Below are 25,173 nucleotides of genomic sequence, written 5' to 3' on the forward strand. Positions count from 1 at the left end.
CTGAGTTGGGAATGGGCTGCTTAGAGTACTGGCTCCATCGGGCTGGGTGGAGAAGGGGAATTTTCTTCCAGAATACACAGGGGCTGGTTTCTTCCTGATTCTCAGGAGCAGAGGATATGGGGAGGGTGGGGGAGGCTACCACACTGCCGTGGTTTCTCCCGCCAAATTCCCCAGTCCTAGGAAAGATCCACAGAAAAGAACCCACAAAAATTTGAACGTCTGAGCTGGGGCTATGATTGCAATGAAATTTTTTAAAAAGAAGGAAAAACAAAAAGAGAAAAAGAGATTTAGAAAACAACCCAAAGTCCCTATAGCCTTCAGCGGCCAGAAGGGCCCAAGGCAGCAGCCACATGAGAGGGGGAGGGGAAGGGGGAGGGGGAGGGGTTCTTAAGGTGCTTTGCCTGTCATTGGGTCCCTGGGCCCCTGGGCCAGGGCTGGCTGTCCCTTCAGCTCAAGTTCAGAGGCTCCGAGGAGGCTCCGAGGCTCCGTGTCCTCAGAATAGATTGGAATTACAAACTGTTCAATAAGGCCTCAGGCCCTACCCCACAAGGCCAGGCTGGGGTCCTTTCCCGTTAGCTCAGATTCCTGCCCACCCCCTCCTCCCAGACAGAGCTGAGCCCTCTCCTGTCACTCAGCTGACTGCAGTTGCTTCCTGCCAGGTCCCCAGGTCTCCCTGCCTCTAGACTTGTCCCCTGATCCCACCCTTCAGGAAATGGCAGGGGGAGGCACGGAGGAGGGATAGACCCTGGAGAGGACAGAGGAAGGCTGGTAGCCGCTGCCTGCCACTGGCTCCCCACTCCTTGGGCATTAGCCACCCTCCAGCTCCTTCCCACCTAATCTGATCAGCAAGTCTTGGGGATGTGGGCATTCACTGAGCTGGGGGCTTTAGAAGTATGGGAGATAACCAGCTGACAAATTTCATTCCAGACTTATTTTGAGAGATGCAAAGAAATGTGTGAGTGGACAAGGCAGAAAGGAGCCACAGAGCCTTCCATGAAGGCCAAAGACTGTCTAGGGGAGGAGGAGGGGGAAGTAGTAGGGCCCAGCATAATAACAATAAACTTTTATTCTTACATAGTGCTTTTTATGTGCCAGGTACTGTATTAGGTATTTAAAAACCCAATGAAGTAACTGCTCTCATTATTCCCATTAAGTGAGGGCAAGTGAGGTTAGGTAACCCGCCCCAAATCACACAGCTAGTGACTGTTGGGGTCGGATTCGAACTCAAGAAATTCCCCTTTAACTCCAGTTGTGTGGGAAACAGGAGATAGAGCATAGCTCTGGGAGACTGGACACAAGTCCCAGTTTCATTCAGTCCCCAAAGCTCCCCTTCATCCTCCCAGGGAGAACCCGACCAAGGAGCGCCCTCTCCTGGAAGAGGCTCTCCCGCATGCGTCACCGATCTGGTCGCCCACGCAAGTGACGCGAGCCAGGTTGGTGACTGAGAGCCCGCCCAGGCTCCGCCCACTGCCTCGCCCCGCCCCTCTCTGGCGCGTGAGAAACCCAATGGGAAGGCGCGGTGGAGGCCACGCCCCGTCTCAGACTGGTGGGCGGCAGGACTGCGGCTACTGCATGATTGGCAGCAACGCTGGCCTGTGAGCCCCAGGCGCCACGAAGAGCCTGAAACATGGCCGAGCTGGGTGCTGCTGCTGGTGCTGCCGCTGCTGGTGCTGACGCTGGCGCTGCTGCTGGCGGTGATGCTGCCGCTGGCGCTGGCGGAGGCTGCTACTGCCCGGAGAACCAGGCTGAGGACAGAGAGTCCAAGCTAGCCATGGAGGTGTTTGAGAAGCTGAAGGTGCTGCGGGCCCAGGGAACCACCCGGGGCGGCGGCGGGGGCCGGGCGGCGGGGTTGGCGGGCCTCCCGCGGAAGTCGGTGGCGCTGTGTGCACCGCCCCTGTCTCCCCGCTGCGCTCCCGCTATTGGGAACGCCTTGAGGGGTGTCCGTATCTGCTCCTTGGGCGGCCCCTGGCTTTCTTGCTGTCTCCATGGCCAGTGTCTGCTAGTTTTGGCCGGCGCCTTCTGGGCGCGCGAATCAAGTGCCAGGAGGGGGAGGGAACAGACCGTTAGTTTCGAGGGGCGGGGGGGTGGGTCCTGGGGAGACAGGCGGGCAGGGTCCATGCCCCATGCCAATCTGCGTCACAGGCCAATCTGCGTCACAGGCCAATGGTGGTGGTAGTGAAGAAGCCCACTACTCAAGTTGGGTAGCTGTCCCTGGTTCCACCCCTCTCCTCCTTCCCTCCCCCCTCCCCCCTCCCCCGGCCCCCCTCCCCTCTCCTCCCGTTCTATTCTCTTCCCCTCTCCTCTATCCCCCTCACCTCCCCCCTTCCCCTGTCCCCTCCACTTCCCCCTCCCCTCTTCTATCCCCCTCCCTTCCCCCTTCCCCTATCCTCCTCCCCTCCTCTGTCTCCCTCTCCTCTACTTCCCCCTCCCCTCTTCTTCCCCCTTCTCTCCCCCTCCCCTCCACTTCCCCTCCCCTCTTTTCCACTTTCCCCCTCCACTCTCCTTCTCTCTCTTCCCCTCCCTGACCCTCTCCCCTCCCCTTTTCCCCTCCCCTTTTCTCCTCCTCTTTTCCCTTTCCCTTCCCTCTCCTCCCCTCCCCTCCTCCCTCCTCCCCTCCCCTCCCCTCCCCTCCCCTCCCCTGTCCTCCTCCCCTCTGCTCCCCTCCCCTCCAGGAGAGGCCCTGTGGGCCCCATCTCCCTCCCTGTCCTTTTAGTCCCTTAGCCAGGAGCCTGCATTGACGTCTCAGAATCTTGCTAAAGCCCTTATTTGCTACTAGGTCAAATTGCTATGGGAGCCCAGAGAGGGGCGTATTTTAAGGAGGTGGGCTGGCAGGCTGTCATAGCTGGGGATGAGAATGAGGGGAATTTACCCTTGGGCAAGATGGAGGGGAGGACGCTGCAGGGCGCACAAGGTGGGGGTGGTGGACAGTGTGCCCGCAGGCAGTTGGAAGTGCTAACAAGCCTGGTGTGTGCCCGGTGGCAGGTGGCAGTGAACATACGTGGAGGAGCAGCAAGGGCATGAGCACAGACGTGCATTGCAGCCCTTTGTTGATTCTGGTTTTCTAAAGCTTCCTGGCTTTCCCCTTCCTTGCTTAGGACCTCCAATGCCCCTTCCTCAAGGGGCTTCACATCAAACAACCAGAGACTGTGAAGCAACTGCTGTGTACTCCCTCGAAGTACCGCATGGATATCCTGCAGTGGATGTATACACGGTAATGGAGCGGCTGCTTCCTCCCCATGTCAGTGACACACGTGGTGCCACTCAACCCACCTGAGCCAGATAGGGTTTGTTCTGTCCCTGGTTCCCTCTCCCGCCCCTCTCCTCCTCCCGTCCCCTCCCCCCTTACCCCAGGGGCTCTGTTCCCTACCCCAGATCACTGTGACAACAGCTGCTGAGGTAAGAAGTGCCAGCTATGGAGCCATGGTCAAATTTGGGGTGAAAAGGCCCCCCCACCATTGCTTTGGGGAGTCTCTTCACCACTTGGCTGAAGTACTCAGCTTGGCTTCTGAGCGTTCTTTTTTTTTTTCTTTGACTACTGATTTCCGGACTGGAAGGAGCCTGAGAAATGATCTACTCACTTTAGTCGTTTTGTTTTCAGGCTGGGAACCTGAGGGTCAGGCTGGGTTGTAACTGCCTCGGGTCTTATCACTCAGGAGTGACAAGCAAGCCAAGACCCCCTGTTTCCCAGTCCTTCAGGTCAAGGTGTGGCCTGGTGTATGTGCTTGGCACTGTGTAGGGCAGTGGTCAGCAAACTGGGGCTCGCGAGCCACATGAGGCTCTTTGGCCCCTTGAGTGTAGCTCTTCCACAAAATACCACGTGCGGGCGCGAATGTACAGTGCAATTGAAACTTCGTGGCCCACGTGCAGAAGTCGGTATTTTGTGGAAGAGCCACACTCAAGGGGCCAAAGAGCCACATGTGGCTTGCAAGCCGCAGTTTGTCGACCACTGATGTAGGGGAAGCAAAGCCTGCCTTGATGGCAAGGGAAAGCTCTAGAAAGTCCACAGAATGTCTGTTTCTTGGGAGCAGCAGCCCCTGAGCTGAGCATCTGTCTTAATGCTCCAGTGGGGAAGACAGGCCCTGTGCTTTTGGACATGAGCCCTAAGGATGCCCAGGCAGGGTTGGTACAGGCGTCTTTCATGAGGCCAGGCCTGGGCCTGCCCCTCTTCAGCCTGGCCTGTCTGCCTTTGCAGCTGCAGAAGACACCTGGGCAGGAGCCTGGCAGTGGAGGATCGAGGGTCTGGCCTGCACCCAGCTGGTGTCTGCCGGGCCACCGGATGTCAGCAGGCCTGGCCCTGAGCTGGGTGTCCTGGGGACGGCCAAGAGGAAGGAGGAGGCATTTTCATGCTTAAGTCTCTCCTGCCTTGCAGGCTCGTCCCTCAGGTTCACCACAGACCTTGGTATACCCACACTCATAACCTTTTGCTCTCGCTCACCTGTTCTCCCTCCTGGAAGTGCCCTTCAGGTCTCTGCATGTCACATATACTCTGACACAGCCTTCAAAAACCCAGGTCACACGTCCCATCTCCTTTTATTTATTTTTTGTTTTTTAAATATATTTTTATTGATCTCAGAGAGGAAGGGAGAGGGAGAAAGAGATGGAAACATCAATGATGAGAGAGAATCATTGACTGGCTGCCTCCTGCATGCCCCCTACTGGGGATCTACTTCACAAACCAGGCATGTGCCCTTGACCGGAATTGAACTGGGGACCTTTCAGTCCACAGGCCAACACTCTATCCACTGAGCCAAACCGGCTATGGCTTATTTTTTATTATTTAAAAATGTTTTTAAAAATTAATTTTAGGAGAAGTGAGAAAGAGAGATAGAAGCATCCACGTGAAAGAGAAACACATTGCTGCCTCCCGCACACGCCCCGACCAGGGGTCAAACCTGCAACCTTTTGGTGCATGGGACAACGCTCCAACCCACTGAACCAGGGCACATCCTATCTCTTTTTTAAAGGTCTCGCTTGCGGTGGCTCAGTGGTTGAGCATCGACCTATGAGCCAGGAGTTCATGGTTCGATTCTGTGGTCAGGGCACATGCTCAGGTTGTGGGCTCAATCCCCAGTGAGCATGCAGGCGGCGGCCGATCAATGAGTCTCTCTCATCATGGATGTTTCTATCTCTCGCTCTCTTTCCCTTCCTCTCTGAAATCAATAAAAATATATATTTTTAAAAAAGTCTCCAGTTTCCAGAGCAAAACATATTCTTTCTTCCCCTGGACACCCACAGCCTTGGAGCACACTCCTGCCAGAGCCCTCAGCCTGTAGCTTTTGTCTTGCCTGCTGTCCCATTTGGCTCTGCAAAGCACTGGGAGCTGCCGGGGCAGGTACCGGGCAGGGCTTCCCCACCAGCCTGGACTGCAGCGGTGTTGTACTGACGAGGGCCCAGGGGCACATGCGCACTTGTGCCGTTCCAGGTGCCTCAGATTCGTATGGGTGCCCTCCAGGAGCTGGGGCTTTAGTGGCTGCAAAAGGCCAAGACACGAATCCCAGTATTGGGCACACCTCCATAGTCTGAGTGCCGCGGACACTGGCAGGGAGGAGGTGGCATTGGACCTGGGATGGAACAGGTGATGGTAGGTGCTCATTTCCACAGGAGCAGGAAGTTGTGTGGGAGGGAGAGCCAGGTAGCAGCAGCCTGAATAGCAGCCCAGGGCAGCTCACGTGGAGCCTTGCAAGCCACATGAGGCCTTTGAATTTGGTGCTCTGTGCAGAAAGAGCGTGGGACCAGGGAAGTGCCATACTGAAATTGGCATTTTGGCAAGGTGACTCGGGTTCTGTGGCAGATGGATTTGGAGGGGAGAGACCGGAGGCAGGGAGACCAATATGGAAGGTGTAACAACAGCTGCAGGGAAAGATGGCAGGCTCCTGGCTCAGAATGGCAGATGGCTCACGTGCCAGCCATTGCCAGCCCTGGAGCGGCCAGCGCCTTGTCCAGGAACCTGGGAGGAGAGAGAGAACTGAGAATAGCCTGGACTAGTGCTGGGGTCTTGAGCTCCCTCCCAGGAGGGGGGAGGCCAAGGCTATGGCTTGGAGATCCTGGGGGAGGGAGCCCAGATCTGCCTGGCCAGAGGAAGCTGGGCACTGGGTCGCTCTGCTGGCCAGAGAGGCATGGGAGCAGTCCACAGCTGCATTCCTCAGATGCTTTTAATACTTTTTTAAACACAAGAAACTGAATCCTTTTAATGATCCCACGCTGGCAAAAGTGCTATAGTCCTTTCAAGAGCCCGAAAAGAGGATTGGACAGAGTTCACTTCCCCCCCAAGTTCATGTTGGCTTTCTTTGCACGTGGCTTTCCATTTCAGCCCTCGTTTAGGGCCACCTTGTTCACCCCTCTCTTGGCAGAACCTGGGAGCCGCACCCAGCATTGGCTGGGGAGCTCAGCACGGCAGCTCTTGGTGGCCTAAATGCCAGTTGAGCTGGCCCTCGGTGCAGGAGGGGAGCAGAGCCACAGGGCCCCCTGGGTGGATGAGTTCGTGGAACATGAGTTTCCTTGGCTCGCAAAGAGCTGTACTTGCTTTCAAGGCTTTGAACGCTGTTCATTTCTGCCCCGCTCCCTGCTGCTCCAGGAAAATCGACTTTAATGAAAGCCCTTCCCGAGCAAGGTCACTTAGGCTTTTACGGACTTGTTCCTTAGCGTGTCAAAGTGCTTTGCTGCGGTTCAGCCTGCTGGCCCGCTGAGCACTCACCAGTGCTTGGTGCCTTGTGAGTGGGAACGTTGCCTGGCAAGCAGGCCCAGGGGCCAGCCTCCTAGCATTTCACAGGGTGGGCGCTTTCTCCTGCCCTTTCTGCCCCTGCCTTTTTTGGCAGAACAGGGATGGGGTGGGGCTGTGTTGCCTTAATGAGGTATGAAGACAGGTGCAGCTGAGCAGCTGAGGCTGCTGGGTCCAGCCCCCTCTCTACTACAGTCCCAGGGGTCCCAGGCCCCACTAGCTCCCAGGGCCCCAGCATGGTCAGGGCAGGTGTGGCCTGGGACAAGGCATTTCTAGGCATGGCCCCAGGGAAGGAGCAATGAGCCCTCCCCATGGAACAGTCAGCGTGATGAGAAGGTGCGGTCTCTAGGTATCTTGATGCCTCTTGTCTTTATGTAGGGAGGTCCCACCATGGCAACCCGCTCCTGGGGCTCCCACCATGGCCTCCTCACAGAGGAGACACAGAGGGAGGCCTGAGCTGCGTGTCACTCGTGCTGCCTGCCAGGCACTGTCGCCCTTACTGCCTTTGGATGTGGTCTGTGCCTGGAAAGGGTTCCGTCCATCAGCTCAGCATCTTAAGGCAAGATGCTTATGAGTGGCCACTGTTTCATTTATCTGTGGTGTCATCGAGGCTGAGGCTCCGCCACACTAGGAGGGGCAGCTAGAATTGCTGTCTCACCACCCAGGAGGTGGGGCGTGTGAACCCAGAACCCATAATACTAGGAGCCCCCAAATGGCTTAAAGTTGTGACCCGGAGTTAACCCTGCAAACCCTCACTGCTGATTTAAAAAAACAACAAAACACACTTTTTTTATTTTTTTATTTTTTTAAAATATATTTTATTGAGTTTTTACAGAGAGGAAAGGAGAGAGATAGAGAGTTAGAAACATCGATGAGAGAGAAACATCGACCAGCTGCCTCCTGCACACCCCCCACTGGGGATGTGCCCGCAACCAAGGTACATGCCCTTGACCGGAATCGAACCTGGGACCTTTCAGTCCGCAGGCCGACGCTCTATCCACTGAGCCAAACCGGTTTCGGCAAAACACACTTTTTTAAAAATTGATTTTAGAGAGGAAGGGAGAGGGAGAGATAGAAACATCAGTGATGAGAGAGAATCATCGGTTGGCTGCCTCCTGCACGCCCCTTCTGGGGATCGAGCCTGCAACCCATGATGTGCCCTGACTGGGATCGAACCACGATCTCTTGGTTCATGGGCCAATGCTCAACCACTGAGCCACACTGGCCGGACAGTAATTCACTTTTTAGAGTTTGTATAAGGAGGAGTCGTGAGGGTGCCTCTGCAGCCCACTCAGCCCTGACTGGTTTTGCTCTTTACCTGCAGGGCCTGTCCCTCCTCGGCACCGGTTCTCAACCCAACAAGTAGGACCCCAGAAGAAGCGAAGATCCAGGGTGAGTCTGTGTGAGGGGAGTTGGGAGTTGGGTGGTGGATTCTGGGCAATTCTGAGCATGTGCATGGCCTCCTTAGTGAGGTATGAATTTCCCACTGGACTGGTGTTTTCTTCTGGATGGTTCACACCCTGTGGATGTTGCTAGAATCTTCTAGAATCAGGCTTCCTCCCCCACTGATGTAGCAAATGGGTGACCTGTTCTTGTAGGGGAATAAGACCAAGAACCTGTCACCCTGCCAGTCCATCCCCTGAGGCACTGTGGGCAGAGACAGCGGTTCCTGCCGATGCCACTGATGGTTACGTCCCTGTGTCACTGGTGTGTGCACGTGCACACTACAGCTGGTATTGCTAGGAGCACACCGTCAGCTGGCCCCAGGGGCTTGTCTTGTAACCACTTCTTTTCAGTCCTCTCTTGGCAGAAACTGTCCGTAACCCAGTAATGGGCATTATTAGATAAAGGGCAACCAATTGCGGTCCTCGGGGGGGTGGCTAACTCTTCATCTTCACAGTGATGTCTCCAAAAGTTGAAATTTCCACGGGCCTGCCTTTGGCCCAACCGCACCAGGATGGAGTAAACTGGACCCTGGAGTCCTGATCCATGTCCCAGCCGGCACTGCCAAATTAATTACAGTGGGGCCTTGACTTACGAGTGTCCCGACTAACGAGTTTTTTGAGATACCAGTTCTCTCAGCCGATTTTTTGCATTGCGTTGATAGAGTAATTTGAGTTAACGAGCCCCTTAAAGAATTCAACTCGTAAGTCAAGGCCCCACTGTATCTGAGTGCAGTTGTCCCTGAGGCTCAAATAGGCCAGAAGAACAGGGCATTGTATCTCGGAGCCTGCAAGGCTGACCTGGGGGCTGGCCTCTCCCGCACTGTGTCCGCTACTTCCCTGCTGACAGGACCATGTCCAAGCCCGGTGAGCCTGGCCATCAGACAGCACTTGGATTGTCTAACACACATGCACGCACAGGTGCTAACCCCAGCCCACAGCCTTGACCTTGCCATTTCCGGCCTCGGTTTTCTCCTCTGTAAAGTGCCACGATAACCTCAGCCCTGCCCACCTAGTGGGAGTGTGCTGAGTGTCCAAGCAGGTGATAGACGTGAGTGCTTGTCAAAGAGTGTAAATGGGAATCACCAATCCATCGAACAAGTCTTAGTGGAGCACCCGGCACTGTTTTAGGTGCTAGCAGTGCAGCAGGAAGTTATACTGCTCTCACGGTGCTTAGGTGCTAGCGGGGAAAGACAGGTAATAAGCAAAGAAGGCAGCCAGATTCTCAGTATGTGGATGGTGAGAATCACTACAAACAAAGGCAGGAGCAGGCGAAGTGGTGCCTGGGTGGGTTGGGAGAAGGGTTGTGCTGTTGACATAAGAAGGCCAGGGAAGTCCTCTCTTTGGAACAGAGACTTGCAGGAAGGGAGGAAGGGAATCCAGTAAATGCCAAGGAGAATAGTATTCAGGGCACTAGAACAGCAAGTGCAAAGGGCCTGAGGTAGGCTTGTGTGTGCCTGGCAGCTTTGAGGAACTGAAGGTGCCCGGGTGGCTGGTGTTGAGTGGAGAGCAAGGGGAGAGTGGTGGGGTGAGGTCAGAGGGGGATGGGGCCAGATCCAGCCAGGCCTTGTGGGCCACAGAAGGATGTTGACTTTTACTCTGAGGAAAGCTGCAACCTGACTTTGGGTTTCACAGGGTCCCTTGGCCCACTGGGCTGGGAATAGGAGGCCCAGGCAGAGGCAGGGAGACGGTTGGGAGGGTCTTGCAGTGACCCAGGCTAGAAATGGGGGCGGGGGAGGGGGAATGGGAGCAGGGTGCTGCTCAGATCCTGGATTTATAGTGAAGGGATGAGGGTCAGCCAGACTCCCTGAGGCTTGGATGTGGGCTAAGCAGGAGAGGGGCCAGGGAGGACACAAGGATTTGGGGTTAAGGGCTGTGGGCAGAGCAGGTGTGCTTGGGGGTATAACTGGCATTGGTACAGCGTTCCAGGATTACTAATACTTTCTCATAGATGCGCTGCTTGCTTCCTGCACCAAACCTTTCAAAGCAGATGCCAGAGTTCTGCCTGTTCTGTCACTGAGGCACGTGGGGTAGGAGATGGGCTTTGCCTGTGAGGGTAAGGACACTGCCACTGTGCTAGGTGGGGGGTGTGGAGTTGGCACTGGCCCGAGGCTTTCTGGCTCCAAGTCTTGGCCTTTCTCTGTATACCAGATGGTTCCTCAGAAAATACCCAGGGCACCCTGGACTCAGTTTCCCAACTTGTAAAATGAAACTAAGGCTCACTTTCTAGGGTTGGTGGCAAGAGGAAAGGAGATGATGACATGCAAGGTGTGTAGGAAATTGACAAATGGGAGCAATGGTTCCTTTTGCTTTGGCCTGGCGAGGTCTCTGAAAAGGCAGCACACGGAGTGTTTGGAAGGTTCTCTGACCTCTGTCAGCTCCTCAGGCAGCTGTAGGTCCCTATATGGAAGACCATGGGATTTGACCCCTTATTTTTAGGTGAGGAAACTGATGCCCAGAGAGGGGCAGTGACTGGGTGCAGGTCACACAGCAAGAGGGCAGTCCTGGCACCTAGGTGTGTGGTCCACCTGCTTCCTTATCCACCTGGGTCTTTCAGGCCTTGTGGGCACTGGACCTGCTGACACTGGAGCAGGAACACCCTTCCCTGAGAACTACTGGGAACCCTGCACCCCTGGGTGCATGACATCCTCTCCTATTTGGGTGGGTATCTGCAGTAATAGAATCCTTGTGTTCCAACAGTGATGTTGTCAGTGAGCCGTGAGCTGATGCTGACTGGGCCGGTTACCGGGGACATCCTGATGGTAAGAGAGGGCCCTCTCTGTCCCCACTCATCTCCACCCCTGCTCCCTAGCCCCCCAGGGCAGGAACCCATAGGATTCCTTGAGTAGAGCGTAGCCATTGCTGAGGAGGCCGAGGCTTCTGATGACCAAAGGGACAGAGTGCATCTTGTACTCGGTCGATGACTTTCTACACACCAGCACTGTGGTAAGTACTTAACATGTCAGTAATTGTCACGCCCACCCTTGGCAGCAGTACTTGTCTTAGGCCCATTTGACAAGAGAGGTGACAATTCCCTCGAAGACACCCAGTGACAAACCCAGGCCCATGACTCCTGAGCCCATGCATTTTCCCCCATGTGCTGCCTTACTGCAGGCTTCTCTACAGAGGCGGCTCTAATCCACCCTCCCACCCCCATCTGTCACTCCTGATTCAAAGAAAGAAACCCTGCCCTCTACTCTTAATATTTTAAAAAAAATTGAAGTAATTATTTCCACATTTCGGCTATTATAAATAACGTTGCTATGAATGTTCCTGTATACGTTTTTGACGGAAGACATGTTTTCAGTTCTCTGGGGTATACAGCTAGGAGTGGTATATGGCAAGGAGTTGCTAGGTCATATAGTAACTTGACTTTTAACTTTTTAGGAACAGCCAAACCATTTTCCAAAGTGGCTGCACCATTTTTACATTCCCACCAGCAACGTGTGAGGTTCCAGTTTCTCCACATTCTCACCACACTTACTGTTGTCTTTTTGGTTCCGGCTATCCTGGTGGGTGCAAGGGCGATCTCATTGTGGTTTTAACTTGCATTTCCCTGATGACGAATGATGTTGAGCACCTTCATGTGCTTATTAGCTATTGATAGATTTTTTTTTTGAGAAATGTCTTTGTTCAATTCTTTTGCCCACTTTTAATTGGATTATCTGTTTTTTTATTGCTGAATTATAAGAGAATCATTGTTGAGAGAAAATCATTGATCGGCTGCCTCCTGCACGCCCCTCACTGGGCATGTGCCTTGACCTGGAATCCAACCATGACCTCATGGTTCATAGGTCTACGCTCAACCACTGAGCCACTCCAGTGGTTTTTATTTATGTCCTTTATCAGGTTGAAGATGTTCCCTTCTATTCCTATATTGTTAAGTTTTTATCATGAAAGGGTGTTGAATTTTATAAATGCTTTTTCTGTATCTGACAATGGGGTTTTGTTCTCTATTTTATTCTTCCTTTGTTTGTAATGCTCCAAGTTTCCTTCTGGTATTGTTTCACTTCCATCTGAAGAACTGCCTTCAGCAATTTTTTTATTTTTTATTATTTTTTTAAAAATATATTTCTATTGATTTCAAAGAGAGATAGAAACATCAATGATCAGAGAGAATCATTGATTGGCTGCCTCCTGCACGCCCCACACTGGGGATCGAGCCCATAACCCAGGCATGTGCCCTGACCGGGAATCGAACTGTGACCTCCTGGTTTATAGGTTGACGCTCAACCACTGAGCCCCTCAGACCAGGCCCCTTCATTCTTGATAGATATTTTCACTAGGTACAGAATTTTGGGTTAGCAGTCTTTCTCCGCAGGACCTGTTGAGAAATCTGCAGTCATTTGAATCATTTCCCCCTGTGGGTCATGCATTGTTTTTCTCCCGCTACTTTAACATTGTTTTCTTTGTCATTAGTTTTTTTCATCGATTTGATTATGTGTTTGTGGGAAGATTTCTTTGTGTTTGTCCTGTTTGGATTTGCTCAGCTTCACAAATTTGCAAGTTTGTGTCTTTTGCCATACATGGAAAGTTTTATCTGTTTTTTTCTCTGTTGCTCATATTAGATAGTTTCTGTTTGTTTTTCTGTTGTTGTTTTTTAAAAAATATATTTTTCTTGATTTCAGAGAGGAAGGGAGAGGGAGAGAGAAACATCAATGATGAAAGAGAATCATTGATCGGCTGCCCCCTACCGGGGATCGAGCCCTTGACTGGAATTTAACTCAGGACCCCTCAGTCCGCAGGCCAGTGCTCTATGCACTGAGCCAAACCAACTAGGGCGATAGTTTCTGTTAATGTTTTCAAGTTCACTGACTCTTTCCTTTGTCTTTCCATTTTGCTATTGAGTCCATCAGTGAGTTTTTAATTTCAGTTTTTCTATTTTTATGTTTTAAGGTTTCCATGTGTTTGTTCTTTTAAAATCTTGATTTCTTGGTGATACTTTCTATTTTTGACTTTTGTTTCAAGAGTGTTCATGATGACCTATTCAGCATTTTTATGGTGACTACTTTAAATTTGTCAGGTTACTCCAGCATCTGCGTCATCTTGTCATTGATGTCAATTGATTGTCTTTTCTCATTCAAGTAGAGATTTTTGTGGGTTTCTTCATGTGCCAAGTTATTTTAGATTGTGTCCTAGACATTTTGACTATTACTTTGACTCTGGGTCTTGTTAAATTTTATGGTGAATGTTTGTGTTTTAGAAGGCACTTAACCTGGTTAGTTTAATACGTTTTTTTATAGACTAGCGGTAGAATGCAGGTAACGTATAAATACGTTTATTTTTATACTTTTTTATTGCTCTAAAGGGAAGCTAACATACAGATATATGAATTCCAAAGGACAAAATTTGGGTCTCTAACACACACAATGGTGAATTATGTATGTACTTTCAGGTATAACGGTAATCAATCTATTCAACTGCAAAAATGGCCCGCGCCACCTGTTAGCGAGCGATAAAAACTACCTGCAAACAATGTGTTAAGCTTCCTGCTTCTCTGGCCTGTGGTCCCAGTGACAGCTCAGTTCCCACAGCCTTTGTGCCATTTGGGTCTGTCCTGCACGTGCGCCACCTGGTGGTTGGCCTGGGACCTGGGTGCTGGTTTCTCCCCTGGCTTAGTAATCAGAGTCTTCAGAATGCTCATCAAGATCAGATCCGCCCTGACTGGTTTGGCTCAATGGATAGAGCGTTGGGCCATGGACTGAAAGGTCCTGAGTTCGATTCCAGTCGAGGACATGCACCTTGGTTGCAGGCTTGATCCCCAGTAGGAGGCCTGCAGGGGCAGCTGATCGATGTTTCTAACTCTCTATCCTTCTCCCCTCCTCCCTGTGAAAAATCAATAAAAATATATTACAAAAAAAAGATCAGATCCACCCTCACATGGGGCAGAGAGGGCGGGGGTGGGGGTGGAGGGTGAGATAGGGTGAGCCCAGGCATTCATAAACAGATTTCTGCGGACATTTTCCTGAGCTCTTCCCTCCCTGTCATCTCTTTGATACGATCTGGTTCCTGGGGGAAAGGGCTTTCCTTTTCCTTTTCCTCAGCCGTAAATCACTCACATCATGACTGCACCACAGCAGCAGGAGGACAGAGAGGAAGAAGGGGTAGCAGGATTTAGCCCCATAGCTCCACCAAATGGAGAGGAAGTTTCCCTGCCTCCAGAGTGTTGCCCCTGCTGTTTTCTGCCCTCAGCCACTTTGGTCGCTGCTGCCACCCCCACCACTCTATTGCCAGAGGTCTGAGATCTGAGAGAACAAAGAAGAGGGAGCAAGAAAAGGCTGGGGATTTCTCCTGCTCTCTCTGAACATTAGGGGTTCTCTTTTCTGGAAAACTCTGTCTGTACCACTGTGCTCTCTTCTGGGTTTGGGCTGGGCTGAGTGCAGGTTTGGGGAGAGCAGAGGAGAGAACACAGCCAGTCATCACCGTCTCAGTGGTAACCTTGGTTTCTGTGCCTCCCTATACTCTTTCTGGCGTTTACCTGTCTGCAGCTGCAGACACCTTCGTCCCACTCTGAGAGGTGGGCATTTCATGAGAGAGGAAGATGGCATGTGTTGATTTCAGAGAGGAAGGGAGAGGAAGAGAGAGAGAGAAACATCAGTGATGAGAGAGAATCATTGATCGGCTGCCTCCTTCACGCCCCACACTGGGGATTGAGCCCAAAACCCAAGCATATACCCTGACTGGGAATTGAACCATGACCTCCTGGTTCTTGGTTGACACTCAACCACTGAGCAACACTGCCAGGCAGTGCAAATGCATTTTGGAGGGCTTTATAGTAAGCCACCAGTGAGGCTGGCTGAGTGAATCATTCTAGTGCAGTGGTTCTCAACCTTGGCTGCACATTAGAATCACCTGGGAATCTTTTTAAAATCCTGATTTCTGGGCCTCATCCTCCAGAAATTCTGTTTCTTTGTTATGGGGTGGGGCCACAACATTAGTAACGGATGCACATGTACAGTGCGATCGAAACTTCGCAGCCCATGCGCAGAAGTTGGTATTTTGTGCAAGAGCCACACTCAAGGGGCCAAAGAGCCACATGTGGCTCGCGAGCCGCAGTTTGCCGACCACTGGTCTAGCACAGTCCTCAGAATAGCAGGTGTGCAGGGCAGGGCAATGAGGACCTGGCTAGAAGGCTGACCATGTGCCGCCTGCCAGGGACAAGTCCTTGATCTGCCTAGGAGGAGGGGGAGGAGGAGGGTCAGTGCAGGCCACCTCCAGGGCCCCATCTTGTGCCATCAGCCTGGTCGTTCCTGGCTGGGGAGGGTGATCCGCTGAGAAGGACAGGCCTCCTACTGGAGATGTTTCCGGGTGGGGACCAGGCTTCTCTTTCCCACTAGCCGCAGCAGGGTGGGGTGTGCGGCGGGGGCTCCCAGCATGCCTTGTCAGTGAGCGCATGTGGTGTTTCCTGCTCAGGGCCGGGGTGGCACCCTGGAGCAGCTGCGCCTCATAGAAGAGCTGTTGGATGCAGTCCGGAGCATGGCCACTGGATGCCTCATCATGTCCAGGTAGAGTCTCGGAACAGGCCCTCCGCAGAATGGCCAGCAGGTGTCCTTGGTTCTCCATCTGGAGCTGGTGGCCAGGGGACCTGCTGGGCACCTGGGCCTGCCACCAGGCACATCTCTAGCTGGGGTTTCACTCCTTGCCCTGGTGGCCGCAGGTGCATACTGGCCCAGGTCCCAGGCTGTCAGGGTGAAAGGGGTTGGGCCTGCTCAGGCTGTCCCTGCTGGTGGGCGGGGCTTTTGAAGGCATGGCGCTCAGCTCTGGTTACCAAAGAAGGAGGAGACCCCTTCTCTTGGCCTCTCAGCCAGCTCTTGCTTATCCTCTTGGGCTTTCCCCATGGGACCTCAAAAGGCTGCCAGCACAGTCCCCGGATGCTGTTGTCCGGCTAGTGACTGTGGCCCTGGGCTTTCTCTGCAGTGTGGAGAGGCAGTTCAAGAAGACCAGGGAGGAGAACGAGAAGATACTGGGCAGCCTCTTCTCCAGCCCCCATCTGCGGAGTCTCCTGAGACCTGACTGTAAAGCACGTGTGAACACACATGTTTATGACAGCAAGAGGTATAAGCTCTGCATGGTTCTGTGATCTCAGACACTCTTCCTTCCACGTGTGGCCTGTGACGGAAGTGTCCCCCCTTCTCTTCCTGCAGGAAGGTGAACGATGACAAGACTGTGCTAGTGATGGTCAAGCAGCTGCAGGAGAGCGTGGACAAGCTGGAGGTCCTGCGGGCGGAGGTGAGTGTGCTGGCGCCTAGGGCCTAAGGCACCCTCTCTTTACCCTGAGCTTAGGTGTTAAGCTTGTGAGGCTTAAGTGAGGTAGCGTGTGCGTAGGTCCTGATGGGCTAGAATGCAGTGGTTGCTCAGCTCACGTGAAGGGGACAGACAGACAAGCTCTGGGCAGGAGCTGGGAGGCTTCCTGTCAGATGCAAAGGGTTGGCCTCAGGTGGACTGCACGCCAGGCCCTGAGCTCCAGGCTTTCGTGTGCTGCCTCGTGTGCAACCCTCCCAGCAGTCCTTGGCTTGGCTTCCTTATTCTCCTGAGGAGGGCACTGATGCCCACAGAGGCCGCAGTGGCAGGGCTGAGGTCAGAAGCCAGTCAACCTTGCTCAAAAGCAAGTTGTTCTTTTCCACCACTGGTCTTTGGAAGCCTGGGGTGGCCCCTGCTGGGTGGAAGGGACCTGGTGCCCCATGAGCAGGCAGGGCAACCTCAAGGGACCCTCTCTCTCTGGCTTTGTGCAGCACAAGAAAGCGGTTGGTATAGGCAGCGCCGAAGCTGGCATTCTGGAGCAGAAGCTGCGCCTGGTCATCTCTGACTTCCACCAGCTCGTCCTGGCTTTCCTGCAAGTGTACGACAAAGAGCTGAGCGAGTGCTGCAACTTGGATTGCCCCTTCATCCACCCGCTCGGCCCCATCGTTGAAACTGTGTGCAGGACTCTGATTTCATGCCGCAAAGTAAGAATCACCCTCTCCTCTCCCACTGTAGGCCCCAGCCAGGGACCCTAGGGCTGGGACAGAGGGCTGGGTGGGGCTTGGCCCAGGCTCCCTGTGAGCAAGTGGCACAGCTGGGTTCTAGGCTCTGCCTTCAGTGGGTTGGGGCAGGAGATTCTCTTGTTGCCAGGGAGGTTAATCTGATGGCTCCTCGAGGGCCTCACTACACTTCAGGGGGTGTTACCTGAGCCAAGACCCTGGGCCTGAAAGAGGTTGTGCACTGCCTGCACTGGGTGCTCGTTGCCTGTGACACTCTTACTCTTTCACTGGGATTTTTTTTTTGTGAGCATCAGTGCATATCTTTCTTCTTAGAAAGCATGATCTTAGTGGCTGCAGAGTATTTCATTCCAATTTTTGTCCCTGTATTGGTCTCATTCTTGCCTTCACGATACACCCAAAAGTATCCTGGCCTGTTCTTGTGTGTCTGACCAAGAACTATGGCCTACAGCCACATGCTTCCTGTTTGTGCCCTTGACTCAGCTCAGAGAAACAGGAGAAAGTGGTCTCACGCTGTTGAGCCAACTATGTGAATATTTACTCATTAAGTTTTATATTTCAGAGCCCCAGAGCTGATCTAAATGCAGGCTTTGGTTATGATTATGAGCCCAGTTGCCATGCGTAGAAGTCTGACATTGGCTCAGGGCTTCTACAACATTTGTCTTGGTTATGTAACAGAAAGGCTCCTGTCCTCTCCCATCAGAAAGGCCCTTTAAATTGGGGGCAACAGTTCCCCAACATGGGATATATTCCCACTATGCCATTGGCTTTGTTTGGCTACCAGTGTGGGATGGGGCACCTGCTAGTGTGGTGTCCCCGCTGGGCCAGGAAAAAGGAAGTTAGGCTGCAGAACTCTGATTGGTGAGCCTCCAGGTAGCTGGAAGTCCTGCTGTCACCCTTGGGTATCCTTGGGGATCAATGCCACATGCTTGAGGGCCTAGGGAGGAGCACACACTGAACGTGAACCTGGGTGGGAAGCAAGAAATGCCTTCTGTGGGTCAGACCACAGCACTTAATGCCCACACATTTCCCTCCCTCTCAGCTGTTGAAAGCAGTGTTGGACGTCACTGAAACCTCGGGAAATGCTGTTGAGACTGCGGAGAGGCAGCAGGAGGGTGGGCAGAGCTACGGTGCCAGCGTGGCGATGAGTCTGGGTACGTGGTCACCACTTTCTGTAGCTGCAGTCGCAGACAGGGCTATCCCAGTGCACCTTGGCTTAGCACCTACCTCATGCCAGGGTTCCTTCTGTGCTCATCCAGTATTGGGGGAACATTTGGGGACTGGCCCCTTCTGCTTTTGACAGATTATAAAATCAGAACATTAAATTGTAGAAATTTGGGGTGACCCAAACACATGCAGAGGTAAAATAAAAACAAGGCAATATCCTGTCCCAGAAATAGACCAAAACATTTGGTCTATTTCTCTCTATTCCTTTTTTTAAAATACATTTTTATTGATTTCAGAGAGGAAGGGAGAGAAAGATAGGAACATCAATGATGAGAGAACCATTGATTGGCTGCCTCATGCATGTCCCCTCATTGGGGATCGAGCCTGCAACCTGGGCATGTGCCCTGACCAGCAATCGAACTGTGACCTCCTGTTTCATAGGCCAACACTCAACCACTGAACCATACCAGCTGGGCTCCTTCCATTCTTTTTCCTCTCATTTTTTTATTTCTTTGTATAAGTGAAGTGTGATAACAACACATGTACTTTTATATTATTACTAGAGGCCTGGTGCACAAAATTCATACACAGGTAGGGGCCCTAGGCCTGGCCAGCAATCAGGGCCGTTTGGGGCCTTGCTGCTGCCGGCTTCATTCCACGCCACCCCTGGTGTTCAGCGTATGTCATAGTGAGCGGATCGAACTCCTGGTCTCCCATCAAACTCCCAAGGGGACATTTTGCAAGGGGACATTTCACTTGTTAGCCTTTTATATATATAGATGTTCTTTCCCTTGGACCTCATTATAAGCATTTTCCCATGTTCTCAAAGTAGCATTTTTAATTATCAAACACTGTTCCATTCAGCCATTTGCTATAATTTGCTTACTATCTTCTGTTACTGAGCCTGTAGGTCACTTTCAGGTTTTGAGGGTAATTCTTAATGCTGTTGCAGGGTTTATAATAGTGTAAGATGAAAACAAGGGGAAGCTTTGCCATTGGGTAGCACTCAGGTAGATAATGGTCTATGTGGTGAAGTAGTGTTCGTTATTTCAAAGGTTGGTGATCACACCTTGAGAAAATGCATATTATAGAATGCTGAAGGGTAAATGCGGAGTAAAAAGGAAATGCACTAGATGACCTCACCTTTCTAAAGGAAAACAGTTTAGCCCTAGCTTGTTTGGCTCAGTGGATAGAGCATCGGCCTGTGGACTGAAGGGTCCTGGGTTTGATTCCAGTCAAGGGCACATGCCCAGGTTGCAGGCTCGATCCCCAATGTGGGGTGTGCAGGAGGCAGCTGAAATCAATAAAAATATTTAATAAAATAAAGGAAAACAATATAGAAGAACCCCTCGTAGGAAATGGGCCAGAACGTAAACATTGTTTTCTTCCTGTTGGAATCAGAGGTGGTTTAGTTTAATTTGTTTCTTTATCCTGCTTTGTAGTCTTCATGTATTCCCCCAATAAACACATATTACTTAGGTCCGTGGTCGGCAAACTGCGGCTCGCAAGCCACATGCGGCTCTTTAGCCCCTTGAGTGTGGCTCTTCCTAAGCCTTAGGAGTACCCTAATTAAGTTAATAACAGTGTACCTACCTATATAGTTTAAGTTTAAAAAATTTGGCTCTCAAAAGAAATTCCATCGTTGTACTGTTGATATTTGGCTCTGTTGACTAATGAGTTTGCCGACCACTGACTTAGGTAGTTCCCCCATTGTCAATCTTTTAAAAAGGATGCAGCTGCCCAGATGGTGTGGCTCAGTGGTTGAGTGGCAACCTATGAACCAGGATGTCATGGTTTGATTCCCAGTCAGGGCACATGCCCAGGTTGTGGGCTCGATCCCCAGTAGGGGGAATGCTGACGCAGTTGATCAATGATTCTCATCATTGATGTTTCTCTTTCTCTCTCTCCCCCTCTCCCTTCCTCTCTGAAATCAACAAAAATATATTTAAAAAATAAAAATAAAAAGGATGCAGCGAACATGTTTATACATAGAGTGTAGGTCCCCACTTTCAATTATGTCCTTAGGATGGGGTTCTTGAGGTCATGGTGGAGAGGCTCCATTCATCACCATTTGCAAGGCCAAGCGGTTTCCATCTTGCTGCATCGTCAACAGCGCTGGATTTGATCCTTCTGACATTTCCACTGCTGGATAGGGGCAAAAATGTAGCTTAATTTAGTTTCAATTAAACATTTTTTTTTTCTGAGTAAGTTTATCTTTTTATTTTGGAAATATACATTGAGAAGACTTTTTCTCTGGTAAGAAATAGAGCCTTTAGGGAGGTGTCTCAACTCTTAGGGGTAGAAACATGAAATGGTTGGATATTTTCCCTGTGCAACTGCCCCTTTATTCCATTTCAAATGATTTTAAAGTGAATACTGTGTAACCATGACCCAGGTTGAGAGCTAGAACATGCCTAGCGGCCACGAAACCCCTCACATGCCTCTTCCTGCCTACAGCTAACTGCTGTCCGGACTTGGTGATGATTGTGTCTCTGTCACTCTTACGGAAGCCCTTGCACACTTGTACTCTTCCTTGTACACTTCCTCCTCTTGTTTTCAAGATTCTCTTGGTCTTTGGCTTTTGACAGTTTGATTAGAATATGTCTCGGTGTGGATTGCTTTGAGTTTATCCTTTTGGAGTGTTTTAAGCTTCCCGGATGTGTGGCTTCGTGTTTTTTATTAACACCCGGCCGGACAGTTGACAGTTCTTTCTTCTCCTTCAAGTCCTCTTTGCTCTGAGCCTCCGGGTCAGCCAGACGTGATCACTTAGGGCCCTCTCAGGTCTTTCCTGGGCATCTGCACAGCCTCGAGCCTGCATACAGCTTTCAAGGTTCCCTTGTGGGCATCTCGTTCCCCCAGCCTCTCCTATCACGCTTTCTGCTTAGTCTATGGTTTGTCTCAACTCTTATCCACCACCTCAGGCAGCAGGTACTAAATCATGTGCCTATAGCCGTTTCCCCCCCGAGTGTACCCCCAAGGAGAGGTTTTAGGCTGCATAGCCTCTGGGCCCTCCCTTCGGAGACTGTTTTTGCATGAACTCTCTAGCTAACCCTCTCCTCGGGCTTCTGGCCTTTCCCCTCTCTTGGCCTTGGCACAGACACTTGCCATATGTATACCGGGCACTCAGATACCTCTCTTCTTTTGGACTGAACTGCAACAGAATCCTCCATTTAAAAATATATCCTAACATTTATCCTAAGCACCACTATCACTATGACTCTCACCCCCAGTGTGTGTAATTGCTGTTAATAAATTACAGTCCACGCTGTCATTAATGTAATGGTGATCATTAGTCTTCTGCACTGCGTGCCATCTCAGCCGTGGTCACGGGGCTGGTGGCAAGTTTTACCTTTTACTTTTCTTTTTTAAATATATTTTTATTGATTTCAGAGAGGAAGGGAAGGGAGGGAGAGAGATAGAAACATCAATGATGAGAGAGAATCATTGATCGGCTGCCTCCTGCATGCTCCCCACTGGGGATCAAGCCCACAACCCGGGCATGTGCCCTTGACTGGAATCAAACCTGGGACCCTTCAGTCCATAGGCCGATGCTCTATCGACTGAGCCAAACTGGCTAGGGCAAGTTTTACCTTTTAGATAGGCACCCTTTTTGTCTAAGATGTGTGAACCCTACCCTCCCCCTTACCCTCCCCCTCTGTGCTTTGTTGGGTGGTGCTGCCTTACGCGTAGAGGGCTTACTGCATGTCCAAGTTCAGTTCCTGATTTTGTTTGAAAGGAGTTCTTGGGCTGTAGACACCCCAGAGGCACAGTCCATGCCAAGGGCCAGTCAGAATGGCCTGTGCATTTCCCCTGTTCCCACCTGAAAACTTGAGGGCACAGGTCTTCACGACCTCCTCAAGGCCTCCCACTATGGAAGGTCTGTGTGTCTGTGCTACTTCCTCTCCCAGTATAAGAAGCTGGGCCACCAGTCTGGGTGCCAGTAGGCGGATTATGTTGGTTGCTTGTCCATTGTCATTCACCAGTCATCATCTCCATTGGGTGGTCCTGAGGCCCCATTTGACTTCCCAGGCCTCCGGAGTCCCCAGTGCCATGAAAATGTCAATGCACTTTGAAAACAAAGCATCCTTGTCTGTGCTGGGGGTGAGGGAGGGAGTTGACAGCACCAGCACGGAGAGATCGAGATTGTAGCAGCTTTCTGGATGCTAGAAAGTGGATGGGAGCAATTTGATGGATACAGGAGGTGGAGAAAACCACAGCATTGGGGGCGCGTGTGTACCTGGTGGCCCATAGCCCTGGCGAAGGGGCATTGGCAAGTAGGCCGGAAGCAGAGGGCGAAAGCCAAGCAGGTCTTTACAGGTTGGTGCTCCCAGTAAAATAGACCCCGTTGAAATGAATGAATGGTAAACCCAGGCAGCAGCCCAGGTGAAGTCCACCTGTTCCTGGCCTCTGAGTGTCCATGGCATGGGCTGACCCCCATCTGTTCCTGCTGCTCTGCCCCCACAGAGCTCCTTTGGTGGAGGGCAGACCTTGCAGGGAATGGAGACTCCACCAGAACACAGCAGGGCCAGCACCATGAAAGACAGAAGACCTGGAAAGCTGGGCTAATGGCTCTTTCAGAGAAATGAACTTGCATATTCAATACAGCAGGTCCTCGAACAATGTCCTTGTGGTAGAATATTGATGAGATGCTATTTTATCCCTTAGCCCAGTGGTCGGCAAACTGCGGCTCGCGAGCCACATGTGGCTCTTTGGCCCCTTGAGTGTGGCTCTTCCACAAAATACCAACTTCTGCGCATGGGCCACGAAGTTTCAATCGCACTGTACGTGTGCGCCCACACGTGGTGTTTTGTGGAAGAGCCACACTCAAGGGGACAAAGAGCCACATGTGGCTCGCGAACCACAGTTTGCCGACCACTAAGGCTTAGCCTATGGTAGAATTGCTTTCACTATATGTTATTTTACTAGAGTCCCAGAACTCACTGACATCATTAAGTGTGAAGCCTTATATCATGTCCAAATGAAAAGCAAGGTGCAGAAAAACAAGCAAACACTCCTACAAGTTAAAAAGGCTTGCCAGCGTGTTGAAAAGTCAATAGAGAGGTAGACAACAAAATGAGGCAACAAATATCTAAGAGTAGAAAGAAAATAGAGAAAGAAAATGAACATAGAGAAGTAATGCAGAGGCCTGATCCAGGTGGCTAACAGGCTCTCCAGAGAAAGAGAGGAAGGAACATGGAGGGTGGAGGAGACAGTGGAGGGTGGAGGATACCAGTGAAGCAACAGGTGCACAGAGCTGAGGGGGTGAGTCTCCAGTTTCCAAGCCTAGAACAGATGAAACCAAAGAGACATGTGCCCAGGCCCACCCAGCCTTCTGAAGTCCAGAGTAGCAGGGACGCAGGGCTGGGGCACAAAGCTTCCAGAGAGAGAGCCTGGGGCTTCCGGCCTGGGATCTGAGACCCAGCCAAGCTCAGCCAACACAGGGCCAGGTAGTGACTTGAGTCTGGGACAGAGTGGAGACATGTTAACTGATTTATCAGCTAGGGTGGGGGCAGCCTGGGAGAGCAATGGACTGGAGCAGCGGTCGCTGACCTTTCGGACCTCATGGACCACCGGTTGGTGACCGCTGGCCTAGAGGGTCTAGGCCAGTGATGGCAAACCTATGACACGTGTGTCAGAGGTGACACCCGAACTCATTTTTTTGGTTGATTTTTCTTTGTTAAATGGCATTTGAATAGATAAAATAAACATCAAAAATATAAGTCTTTGTTTTACTATGGCTGCAAATAGCAAAAAATTTCTATATGTGACACGGCACCAGAGTTAAATGAGGGTTTTTCAAAATGCTGACACGCCAAGCTCAAAAGGTTCGCCATCACTGAAGAGGTTGGGAAAACCTAAGGATCCCATGAAGGCAGATGATACTCAAGGTGACTTAGGAAGAGCCCATCTGTAGAGCAAAGTGATCGCATCAGGAAGAGTGCTATTGTGACCCCAGTGAGAGCCGAGAGCATCAATGTCAAGTGGGGAGGGTGTTCGGGACCCACCGGGGGTGGGCCAAGCTTGGTCCCAGCTCTGCCAGGAGTCTGCCTGCTCTAGCTTCTCCCTGAGGCCAGTCACCTTGAGGCACACCCCATGATTCCTGAGCTTCAGAGTCACCCTTGGGATGGGCAGGACCAAATGCCAATTAACTACCTTGCCATGTGGATGGGCAAGGAGGCAGGGAAGCAAGTTGGTGGAGGAGAGAATAGGTGTGTGTTTAAGTTAAGGCACCACCGCCAGGGAAACCCCCATACCCAGCGTGGGGGAGAGGAGTGTGCTCAGTGCCCCCATTCCATGCCCAGTGGTCATCTGAAGTTGGTACCTTGAGAGGCAGATGCGTGTTGTGGCAGTGTCCCCCACCCCTGAAAGCAAAGCAGCAGGTCACCACTAAGGACCACGTCATTTGATTTGTGTCTGATTGAGTCACAACAACCTGTCCCACCCCCCTTCCATCTGCATGGCCCTCACTGCTTTCCAGCACCTGGTCTCTCCAGCCCCTTTAACAACGACTGGTTCAGTTGTTTCTGGTTCACTGTGGGAACCAGCCCCATGGCCCTCCCCACCCCACCCCCAGCGGTAAGCCCTTTGGTGGCCATGGGAGGCGCTAGACTCACTTTGTGGTTTGTATTTCTTTGCTCTGCAGCCGCCAAAATGGAAGAACTAATCCAGAAATATAAGCTCTTCAGTGTAAGTCTGAAAAAGAGACTCGAAGAAGGCTTCGATCTGGAAGTTGCACTCTGAAGAGCCAGGCAGCCGGGGTGACCGAGCCATCGGCAGGGGAAGCAGTTATAACCCTCATGTTCTCCAGGCATAGCCTCCCAATGCATGGGCCTTCAGCTCCTTGTGGGGGGTGGGGGGCGGGAAGGGG

At 51.7% G+C, this 25,173-nt stretch overlaps 1 protein-coding gene across 1 annotated transcript; it reads left to right on the plus strand.

The window, feature by feature from the left end:
* The first annotated feature begins 1,567 nt into the window (after positions 1–1,567).
* HAUS7 (HAUS augmin like complex subunit 7) lies at positions 1,568–25,169 on the plus strand. The gene is made up of 10 exons (XM_059679937.1): positions 1,568–1,795; positions 3,096–3,211; positions 8,043–8,110; positions 10,861–10,922; positions 15,574–15,665; positions 16,078–16,215; positions 16,305–16,389; positions 16,893–17,105; positions 18,181–18,292; positions 24,949–25,169. Exons 1-10 carry the CDS (start codon positions 1,628–1,630, stop codon positions 25,044–25,046), a joined length of 1,152 nt encoding a protein of 383 aa, XP_059535920.1. The 5' UTR covers positions 1,568–1,627; the 3' UTR covers positions 25,047–25,169.
* The last annotated feature ends 4 nt before the right edge of the window (positions 25,170–25,173 follow it).

Source organism: Myotis daubentonii, chromosome X, assembly GCF_963259705.1.
Source record: "Myotis daubentonii chromosome X, mMyoDau2.1, whole genome shotgun sequence".
Taxonomy (NCBI): Eukaryota; Metazoa; Chordata; class Mammalia; order Chiroptera; family Vespertilionidae; genus Myotis; species Myotis daubentonii.

Coding starts and splice junctions, on each gene's coding strand:
- HAUS7 (XM_059679937.1), top strand. CDS start 1,628: ATGGCCGAGCTGGGTGCTGCTGCTGGTGCTGCCGCTGCTGGTGCTGAC. Junction 3,212..8,042: donor CTGCAGTGGATGTATACACG/GTAATGGAGCGG, acceptor CTTTACCTGCAG/GGCCTGTCCCTCCTCGGCAC. Junction 16,216..16,304: donor CATGTTTATGACAGCAAGAG/GTATAAGCTCTG, acceptor CTCTTCCTGCAG/GAAGGTGAACGATGACAAGA.